General features: G+C 46.4%; 1 protein-coding gene across 3 annotated transcripts in view; it reads left to right on the plus strand.

Annotated features, from left to right (window-relative positions):
• The window catches only part of CSMD2 (CUB and Sushi multiple domains 2), a 795,490-nt gene that overhangs the window by 55,649 nt on the left and 728,630 nt on the right, over positions 1-11,211 (plus strand). For all 3 annotated transcript variants that reach the window (XM_019512241.1, XM_019512243.1, XM_019512242.1), the window contains exon 2: positions 10,348-10,564. In XM_019512241.1, coding sequence (XP_019367786.1) covers positions 10,348-10,564 — 217 coding nt within the window. The remainder of the gene's footprint in view (positions 1-10,347; positions 10,565-11,211) is intronic.

Raw genomic sequence — 11,211 nt, forward strand, 5'->3', positions numbered from 1 at the left:
CCCCCACCCCAGACCCAGGAGGCACCAGTTGCCAAGCCAGGGGGTACCGGGGGGGGGCCCACAGTGTGCTCCCCCATGGACCCAGAAGTGGACTGGAAGTGCTTCTGGGTCTGCTGCCGAGCATGCTGGGGAGCCCCTCGTGCTTCTGTGGGACTCTCCATGTGCCCCAGCATCACAGTACTCATGAGCCCCTGCTACCTAGAGGTATGTAGGAAAAACATTTAAAGCTGTCTCTCTGTCTGAATCTCCGAATCTTTCTGAATCTCTCCGAATCGATTTGGAGGGTTCCGCTTCAATTCTGAGAGATTAAAGGGTCCTCTGATTCAATTTGAATTTGGAGATTCAGCCACCAAATCGGGCCAGACCTCCACTAAATCAAATCAGGGACCAAAGCTTCATACAGCCCTACAGCTTAGTTTCCTTATTCCCTTATTTGATGCTGTAGTTGTTGCAGTCAGCTGAGATGCAGGTTGCAATAAATTTCTCTACCCAGATATAGAAATCTATAGGGCTTCACACAGCCCTATTTGACCCCGTTGCATTAAGGCAGTTCCTGTGTTGCAGTGTGTGTGTGTAATGGGGCGAGGATTCAAGATTGGACTTCCAAGCTTTGGGATGGAGAAAGCTAGTCCATCCAATGAGAAATGTTGCTCTGTTCAGAGAACTTTCTGTAGGCCACAGCTACACTTAGTGCTGATGTATCACTGACTACATGGGTGTTTTGTTGAATTGAATGAAATGCAGACACCCAGTTCAATAATTGACAATAGTGTGGCGTGTGGCTGTGCCCAGGATTTTGGGGGTGGGCCTGATTGCTTAGCTCAGGGGGAAGGGGTAGGACATGGATCCTTAGGCTTCAAAAGCACAGTCCCTCAATGCTAATCGTGGCCAAAGGCAAATCTTCCTTTAGCTGTGTAGATGACATGATGAGGGTCAATGGTATTGCAGCCATGGGAGCATGAAGTTCAGTGTGGATAAGCTGCCTGGCTTCTCGCTAAATATTTAATCATGTTACCACAGCTACACTGTTAGCACAGGACCTAGTTAATTGAAATCTAGGTCCAATGTGTCTACACAAGCTGCCGTCACACCTGTTGCGTTGTAGATGCAGTCCAAGATGAGCAGTTGTGATTTTGTTTACCAGAGGGTAGCATTGATCGTGCATGCTATCGGGTTCATCTTGGCAGTTGGTGCATTGGAGAAGTCTTATCACAGCTAAGCCTAGGCCTATTCCAGTATATGCTTTATGGAACCTAGGAGAGGGGAGCTATTAAATTACCTTTCACTTTTTTAAGTACTCTTTGCTGGATTGTCATCTAGAAACTGGCCTGAGAAGGGGATGGGACATAGCCCTGCTGCCCTGGATGGGTGGAAGGGCACCTTTCAGCCAACCCCCTCCTCACCAGGGCACATTAGGAAAGTACACACTAGAGGGAGCACCAAAAGAGATCAGGTCTTACCCTTTCCTGATGTGCATGCTTGATGTGTATTCCTGCTAACACCAGTATTCAGGTTTGCACGAGGACTGAGAGATTTCTTCATGCCTTCCGACTCTTCTCATCAATGTCCAGTATAAACAAAGTTCCCTGCTATTACAGCTGATGAAGCCAGCCAGCTTGTCAGCTTTTGGGGAATTTAATTTTTGTCTGCAATAAGCAATTTTCTGTTAGCTGTGTCCCTGAGATGCAAAAGCACATCTTGGTCAGAATCACAAATGTATAATTATTTCAGTAGACTGATTTGTATGATACAGGACCGCGTCCTATTTTTCCCTATTTGTTTTTCCTTCAGCTAATCTCAATTTCAGAAATGGATTTTTTTTCCCCAACCGTTATTGCTTGTTCTTTGCGCTTATCTCTCGTTTTGCAAAGACAGGACTAAACTATGGATTTACATCTTGTTGCCCTTCAAATGACCTTGGAAGTGATTAGAACACAAGGTCGCTCACCCTGAATGCATTTAATTAACTTGGTATCTAGCAGCACCAACTGTTCTTATAGCAGCAACAAATATGCTTATTACAGCCTCTTTAATTTACCAATTTTCTCAAATCGTTCTGATGACATTTACTTATGATTAAAATTAAAAATGTGCTGTAGAGACAAATTACGTATCCACACATTGCCTATTGAATACTAGTTTCTGTAAAGAAATGAGAAAGGAAAGAGAATGTCGTTTGGTGGTTAGGGAAGAATAGATGAAACTTTTATAAGTCTACCTGTTCAGCTGTAACCTTGTCATTAAGACACCGCCTCAATTTACCCTTTGTAATCCAGAAATAACACCACCAAACTCTGAAAGTGATTGTTGTATTTGCTTAGAATCAGACGTATTCATCATTTGAGGTAGTCCCCAAAAAAGTAGAATTTAAGTCAGATGCAGAGATAAACTTCACTCATGTGCATTGTGACTGGTATTTGCAATTCACTTTGTTAGCAACGGATGCTAAATGCATAGAAATGAAAAGTATTGTTGCCTACCTTTGTTAATGAGTCATGCGGAGCTCATCTCTTTCTCCACCATTCTGGACTACAGGGCCATCCAAAATCTATTTTATACATGAAATGTATTAAAAAAAACCTCCTTGTGGTAAATCTGACTGCCGTAGATCCATAAAGGCATGAGTTCCATCTCATAGGCTAAGTACAGACAGTCAAAAAGCCCGAGGCTGAATTGATTCTGTCTTTGCAGGTTAATCTAAGCTGCAAAAATTGAACCAATAAGCAAGTGAACAGACATTCACTTGTGATCCAGGAAATGCAGCCACACACCTGAAATGGCTCAATCCAGAAGTTGGGTGGGGAGGTGCTAAAGCATGGCTCTCTGGCACACAGCCAGCATGAGCTGTGTGTTTGCTTCCTCTTTCTGCTGCACCCAGGGTCTCTGGGATTGCTGTCCACAATCACATCAGCAGGAGTCTCCAGGGTTGCTCATCACTTCCTCTTTCTTCTTCCAGGTGCCTCTGGGCTTTGTAGTCCACAGTCACAGCCAGCACTAAGCTAGCAGGGCAGGGCAGCTCTGTACTCAGGGGTGGGGTAGGGGAGTGAATGTAACACCCCTCCCTGGCCCTAGCCCCCAGCTGAGGTTTGCCTGGGAGGGCCAGTGAACCAGCCCTCACTGCTCCAGCTAGAGCGGTGGGGCCAACCCTGCTCTCTGGAGCAGACAGCACAGCACAGCCCAGCCCAGGGCTGTAAAGCATGCTGGGATGTTAGGGGACTCTGATTAGACTTGCACCTGGAGGGGGTCTGGGACAGAACTTTCCTAAACAGGTTTGACCTAAATCCGTTAAGTCTGATATTGCATTCAACCAGGTTGATCTTAAACCAGTTTCAGCCATTTGGAAACTGGTTTATGTGCACTGAATTTCTGTTCAGTTACAGGTTTAAACCAGTTTCTGATCAGTTAAACTGATTTATGTGTAACTTTTGTCCCTAGCCATAGAGACAGAATAGTTTCTGCCAAGCATTTTGGTCCCAAAGTAGGTCAATCAAATTATAATTGGCTTTAATAATGCTACTCTGCAGTTCTTTACCTGTGGCTGGTTGGCACTCAGAAGTGCAAATGCCGCTACTGCCTTTGAAAACTGCAATGAGAAATCAAAGAAATGATTTCTGGTCTTATCCTTTTCAACTTGAAAGGCTGAGTAATCTGCATAAACAGGGATAAACAATCTAGCATCAATATGAGAAGCCAGATTTGCTTCATAGTGCTGATTGATAGCAACAGGCAGTGATCAGTAAAACTGACCTTGATCATAAGATAACAGTGTAATGCTATTTTTATTTTGCACAGCAATCCCCTTGCAAACTCTGTTTGGAATTCAGCTCTGATATAAACAGGAGCGATTCCACTAAAACCAGCAGGAGCTGTATCTGTTTACATTAGGGGTGAATTTGTCTGTGTCTCAAGCCTTTGGAGTCAAATCATGTAGTTACTAAGTTTAAAATAACAGCAAAGGGAGAGAGAAATAGATTAAGGAGACTTTCCATGTTATTTAGCTTCTGTTTCCTCATATTTATGTCTCTCTCCTGAGAGAAGAAAATCTTACACACCTAGAAATACTAGGTCATAGCAACATATCTTTATCTTTGGGATAGTGTGTTCAAAGGTACTGCTCTGGGGAAGGACACATGTATTTGATAGAGAGCACTTGGCTTCTCCTCATGGAAGATGCAGTTTCCAAATCAGTTTGGTGCCTTGGGAATGCTACATGGCAGAGTTTGGCTTTGTGTTTGGGCTGTGTGATGGGGTGAAACTCTCAAAACCGGAGTGACAGGAAAGAGCTGCTAGGGTAGACAAAATATCCATTAGGCTAGACAAAATGTCCATTAGACTAGACAAAATGTCTATTACCCAGGGAGGCAGGGAGAGAGCGTCTCTTCTTGGAGAAGAATCCTGGTCAGGGAAAACCGGAAAAGCCCTTGGCTTCTTGCCAGTTAGTAATCAGCTGTAGAGCTTGTCAGGAAGGGTCTCCTGGAGGAGCCCCAGGCCTGCTATAAGATCCAAAGTACCTTGAGTGCGGGAAATGACTGAAGCTGTGGAAAGCAGTGATGCTCAAACTTCCAGCCCCACAGGATGGAAGTGAGTGATAAAGAACCAGCCTGCAGGCCTGATCCAGCATGAGACTGGTGCACAGGATGAGTCCACAGATGTAATCTGGTATGCCAGATGCAGCCCTGCATGCCGAATCCAGCCATGGAGTGACCCTGTATGTGAGCTCCATTGAATGCCGGCCATGATTGGCAGTCCCTTGATTCGAGGATGATCTCTACCATGGCTCATTGCTAGACCTTGCGGTGACTTAAGAGTCCAATCCTTGAGCTGCAGACCCATCCACAAAAGTTGCAGGTGTTTTTGCAGGACGCCATAGGCTAGGATTTCTCTCCTTTTCCTTTCTTCATTCTCTCTTCTCTGCATTGAGGGCAAGGCATGTTACCACAAAACAGCCTACCACTTGGTTGAGGTTGCAGCACCACTGGAGTTGATCGGCAGCCAGCTCCTCCCAGCTCTTAAAGTCAGCATCTGTTTTCTTGAGAGATAGCTTCAATGCGTCCTTGTAGCATTTCCTCTAGCCACCGTGAGATCTCAGGCTGTTACTAAGCTGGGAGTAGAGCGCTTGTTTTGGGAGTTTAAAGTCAGGCACTAACACACAATGTCTGGGCCAGTGAATTTGGTGCTTGAGGATCACCAACTTATTGCAGGTAACATTGGTTCCAGCAAGGATGTTGGTGTTTGTGCAGTGATCGTCCCATTTGATGTGGATGATTTTCTGGAGCCATAGTTGATGATACTTTTCCAGGCTCTTGAGAATGATCTAGCACAAAGAGCCCTGTTGTTTAGCGCATGGGACTCCTCACACTCCATGACTGCCAAATTTCTAGACTGAGGTGGAGACCTGCAGGCTGAATCAAGCCTGTTGGCTGAATGTTGAATACCATTTATGTAAAGGTATCATCATCTGCTGTGTTCATGTGTTTCTCCTTTTTTTCTCTCTCTCTAGGATCTAAAATACATCTCTGGGGCATTTTTTGGCTGAACCCTTCTGAATGGCATTTTGCTGATTAGACAGCTGTACTTTCTGCAGCTAGCCACAGCTTCTATTAAAAAAAAATAGTACTTGTATGAACATTTTCACTAATGGATTATCTCTAAAAATGAGGCCTGAGTAACAGGTCAAACCCAGTTTTAGACTGATTTAGCAAGCAGGATGCTGGGTCGATTAGGGCGTATCTGTTCTGGTCCTCGTGCTACCACCAAGCCACAAGGGACTGAATGTCTCTGAATGATCAAGATTCAGTATGAATGTGAATGCTGTCCTCCAAAGTGCTTGCAACCTCTGCCAGCTTGGTACTACCTCCAAATATGAATAAGTGTCCCAATTATCCAGTCTAAGTCATTAATAAAAATATTGACTAGTTACTGGATCCAGGACAGACCCTGTGGAAATCCACTTGATGCATCTGTCCGATGTGTCAGACCATGCAATTACGGCTCTGAGTGTGATTATCTAATGAGTTGTCCCACCTTGTGGTAGTTTCATCTAAACCAGGGGTGTTAAACTCACCTGGGACCCTGGGCTGGATCCTAACCATAGGGTTCCTCCCAGGCCGGATCCAGCCTGAGGCACAGGGATGACCACTGTAGCCTCCTTGGTAGTGTTGATGGCAAGGGGCCTGGTGGCAGCAGTAGGTCTGGGAGCAGGGATCTGTAGGTGACAGGAGGGGGCTGGTAATGGCGGGAGTCCAGAGGCAGCAGTGGGTCTGGGGGTGGCAATGATTGTGGAGGTGGCGAGAGGTCTGCCGGCAGCAGGAGTCCAGAGGGAGCAGTGGGTCTGGGGGGGTGGCAGTGGCAAGCTAAGCTCACAATCAGTGGCCTTGGCCAGTGGGGCCAAAGGACCCTGCATTCTGGGGCAAACCACATACCCCCGACCTCTGTTGGCCAGGGTAGAGAGGCTCTGTGGGTTGGCCCATGGGCCCTAGGTTTAACGCTACTGATCTAGACCATACTCCTTGCTTATGATAATTTTATTTGAGATGGTCTCAAAAGCCTTGCTGAAGTTATGATATATTGAATCGACTGCTTCTTCCACTGTACACAGCATCTGTTAACTTGTCATAAATGTCACGTCCCCTTTGTCTGCCTCAGTTTCTCCTCCCACCACCTCTGCATCCTGTCTGTTTATACAGTAAGCGCTTCAAGTTGCAGGCCGCCTCTTGTGTGTACAAACAGTACTCAGAACAATACAACCCAGATCTCAGTTGGGGATGCTAAGCATTGTTTGTAATACAGACAGTAATGTGCCATGCCACTTGACTTCATAATAGTCCTATTAAATGTTGTTTCCTTGCTTACTGATAACAGGCATGTCTGCCTCTCCAGTCGCAGATAGAAGTGCAACTCCCTGGTGTAACTGAGAAGGCTTTGCAGGAAGTGCTCTGAGTTACAACGATCCCCAGGACTGAACAGAAGGTCAAGGGAGAGGGGAATAGCTGCTGGCTGGGAATCTGCAGCCCATTTCCCCTAGCAATAGACCCCCTCCCTGCACGGCTGCAAAGTTTTTGGAATGGGAGGGGGGGAAGGGAGAAGAGGGACCTCAGTCTAGGGGTTCCCCAGCTGGCACTGGAGGGTGTGTGTGGGGGTGTGTGAAATGGAGCCTCTCCTACCTTGGGGCGGGGCTCCAATATACCCACCCCACCCTCCAGCATGGGGAGGCAGGGAGGGTGAAAAAAAACCTGGACCGAATTCCCTTTGCTTCCTCTCCGCCCTCCCCTTCTGAAAGCAGGTCAAGGTTGGGAGGCAGGCAGACACAAGTTACAGTAGATGCTCTGTTTGGAAACGTCTTCATCTGACCCCTCATGCAATAAGGGTTCAGATTTTCACCTGATCACCCGTATTTGAAGCAGTCTGCAGCTGTGCACTTGTGTTTGGTCACAACTATAGACCACTTTCTATGGCCAGATTGGGTGAAAATCATCACTTCTGTCTGTGGCCTCCATGACCTAGGTTTGTTTCATGACCTATAACTAGGGGCCGACTGAAATTGAGGTGACACACGGACAATTTCACAGCATGATCACGGCACCAGCTGCAATTTTCGCAGGCTTATTGTAGCGACCCCCCTACCTCCCCCACCCCGCTGATTGTTGAGGGGCCCTGGCGGCCCCACCCCTCACCACTGATTGGTAGAGAGGGACAGGGCTGTATGAAAAGCACTCCTTTTGGCCAATCACGGGGGCGGGAGTGGAAGGGCACCATCTTGTCTGCTCTTCATGCTGGCAGCTTTCCCCCTTTTCTCCCTCAATGGGTTGCAAGACTGCAGCAGCTGCTGGCTCCCACCGAGGAGCCAGCATTTTATTTTTAGTAAGTTTTTTTTTTTTTCCTGGTGATTCCGTGCAAAATTGTGGAAACCACCATTTTTTGGTGGTGTTTGCGGAAACTGCCATTTTTCACAGTTTCCACAAAAATCTCAGAATCACAATTTGAGTAGGTCCCTACCTATAACTACTACATTCGTGACTGTAGTTTTGCATTTGTATTTCTAACTTTTTCTGAAAGACACTTTGCACAAGCACAGCATTGCACTCCACAGCTTTGGAAATCTCTGCCTTCTGCCGCATGGGCAATAGCTCTGCAAATTGTGACACTTGCCTGTGTTAGAATGTACTTGGGGGAAGGACAGAGATCTTGTGGCGTGTGCGCCAGCTGGGATAGTCAGCAGAGTTCTCCATAGTAGAGCGAGGGCCAACCTTTTTGTCAGGCATGCCACAAATTAGGCCTATACCTTCCCCGAGAGCCACTCTGACCCCCGTCCTCCACCCAGTCTGCTGATCAGGCAGCTTTGCTTCTGCAGCTAGCCACAGATTTCTGCTTCCTGGCTTATCTGCTGCTGTGCTGCCTGTCCCCTCCCCGATCTGCTGTGTGCCACACACAAAGGCTCCCCATGTCACTTGTGGGACACGTGCCGTAGGTCAGCCACCGCTACCATAGTAGGTTGTCTGCGACTGTTACTTTCAACAATCTGTATTATAGTTTCTGACTTCCAGCTCTCTGATTTGTTGATCAAGCTACCAAATAATTAGTCTTGGCAGGATTTGATTTTTTTATTGATAAATGTTGATTTTTGCCTGGCATTCGTAGACTGACGGGAAACATTTCCATTGGTCATGATCGAAAATGATAGATAGAGGACAAAAAAATCTGGAGTGGGGTAAGGAAATCTGGGGCAGGGGGAGCCGCTTGCGCACTGCTTCTCTGGCAGTAGCTGGGGCAGGTGCAGCAGGAGGTAGGGGCCATGCTGGTAGGACTGTGCTGAGCGGAGGGGTTGGAAGGGCAGGGCAGTCGGCAGCCGGGAGCCCGGTGCCACCAGCCGTTCACTCTGTCCAGGTCCTAGCTGGGAATCAGGTGCCAAACTCCTAGCCCGACCCCTGCATGATTGGGGCAGGGACCAAACTCATGCCGAACCCGACCTGGCCCCTGTATGATCAGGTATTCTTTATTAATTTATGAATATTTACTTTGTATATTTGAACATATGATTTTATAACACTTTTAACAGTATACTGCCATTACTAAATTGTCTGCCCCCACCCCTCTAATTTTGCACAATCCTGAAAATTTAAATAGCTTAAAAATCAAAAGAAATGCTTAAACATGAGCAATGGTTTCAGAATAACAGAATTATTTAAAAAAATGTTTTGAATTCTGCCATGCCAAATAATAATCCAACTATCACGTAGGACTGAAAGGGATCTCTTGAGTCATCAAGTCTAATTCTTAGCTGTTGCAGGCAGTCATGTCATATAATCCCTTTTACAACTTTTGCTGTGTTGTTGCAATGCAGTAAGCAGCTGTACTGTTTATTTTGAATGATCATGGGGCAGAGGGCCTCTGAAACCCAGGGCATTCACAATTTTCACCTGACCCTCCACTGTGAATGAACGTTGTGGGATGGGCACACTGGTGAAAAGGCAGAAAAGTGGTGTTTGTGCTTAGTGTCTTCTCCCTGCAACTTTTTCTCACTACTTAGCTCTGCGAAGTGGAGGAATGCTGTGTTAAAAGCTGGGTGGCGGTGATAAAAAAACACGTGCCTCTGGATGACAGTGATAGAAAAACACATGTCTCTGGCTTGTATTGAATGGTAATAGTGCCCTGCACAATTCCGATAGCAGTATCAAATGCTGTGAAATCAAACAAAACCAGGCCCAATTCTCTCACTGATGGTTAGGCCCTTTCATGCTGCTCTCATAATGCACAGGTTCATAGACTGGACATAAATGTCCTCTGAAATTGCCCCTGTACCTGGGGACCCCCCTTCCTGATGGAAAGTTGCACAACAGCCTTCCCTTAACACAGGGGTGGGCTATTATTTTGGGAGGAGGGCCGCTTACTGAGTTTTGGCAAGCCATCGAGGGCTGCATGACAGGCAACCAGTGGCAGATAAATATTAGTTGTCTAAGTTTTTTAGGGGCTCCATGGGTTGGATAGATTGGCCGGGTGGGCTGCATTTTGTCCACCCTTGCTAACAGCAATTGTAGTGGATGGTTCACTTGCCTGTTGGGGCTGGATTGTGCTGCATATAGGCTGTTCCTTCTTCCAGTGGGAGCCAAACTTTAGTTTGGGTACCTTTAGTTTGTCTAACTTTAATCATAGGTAACTGGTACCTTGCAGAGCTTTAGAAAACGCATAGCGTGGCTTAAAGCTGTCTTTGATTTGTCCCATGCTCAGGCCGTGAGGATTAACTCAGAAGGAACTGTGCATTACATGCCGTATTAAACTCCTGTTTTAATATTAATCATGTCCCATCCACTTCATTAACTTATCTGTTTGCTTGTTTTTTTCTCATTCCAGCCCAGAACTGCAGTCACATTTTGCAAGGCCCAAACGGGACGATACAGAGTCCGGGATTTCCGTATGGCTACCCAAATTATGCAAACTGCACGTGGACAATCACTGCTGAGGAGCAGAACAGGATACAGCTCGTGTTCCAGTCTTTCGCATTAGAGGAAGATTTTGATGTACTATCCGTCTATGATGGACTGCCACAGCAGGGGAATCTGAGAACCAGGTAGAGCCTGCACCATAACAAATGGTGGTGTTTATAAAGATGTTCAGATTTCTGCCCCTGGGATTAAAATGCTTAGGTTGGAGGTTTATGTTGCAATAAACCAGGAGCTCATTTTTATGAGCAGTTCTGTTAGCTGTCTTGATTTCTTATATTTGATAAGGTCTTAAATATTGCTGTGCGTGCCTGACAGTCGTGATTTATCAATACAGTCATTCTAGACATTCAGAGAAGTTGATTAGAAAAATGGAGCAACGAGAGAGGAAGTCTAACAGGAAAAGATGTTCCTGTAAACCCCCCAGCTTTGGTGCCTGAGAGGGAGGACAGAATTATAGTTTAGGCATCATACTCAGAAAGCCTGGCCAGGGGCAGGCAATTATTTTGGGCAGAGGGCCGCTTACTGAGTTTTAGCAAGCCATCAAGGGCTGCATGATAGGCAGCCGGGGCAAATCAATATTAATTTTCTAAATTTTTAGGGGCCCTGTGGGCTGGATTGAATGGTCTGGCGGGCCACATCCAGCCCCTGGGCTGCATTTGGCCCACCCCTGGTTTAGACCCTAGTTTTGTCGTAGACTTCCTGTGTGCCCTTGGGTGAATGACTTAATCTCTCTGTATACGTTCACCACCTGTGACATGGGTGTTGATGGTTG

The sequence above is a fragment of the Gavialis gangeticus genome, unplaced genomic scaffold (genome assembly GCF_001723915.1).
Source record: "Gavialis gangeticus isolate Ggan-Ray unplaced genomic scaffold, GavGan_comp1, whole genome shotgun sequence".
Classification (NCBI taxonomy): Eukaryota; Metazoa; Chordata; order Crocodylia; family Gavialidae; genus Gavialis; species Gavialis gangeticus.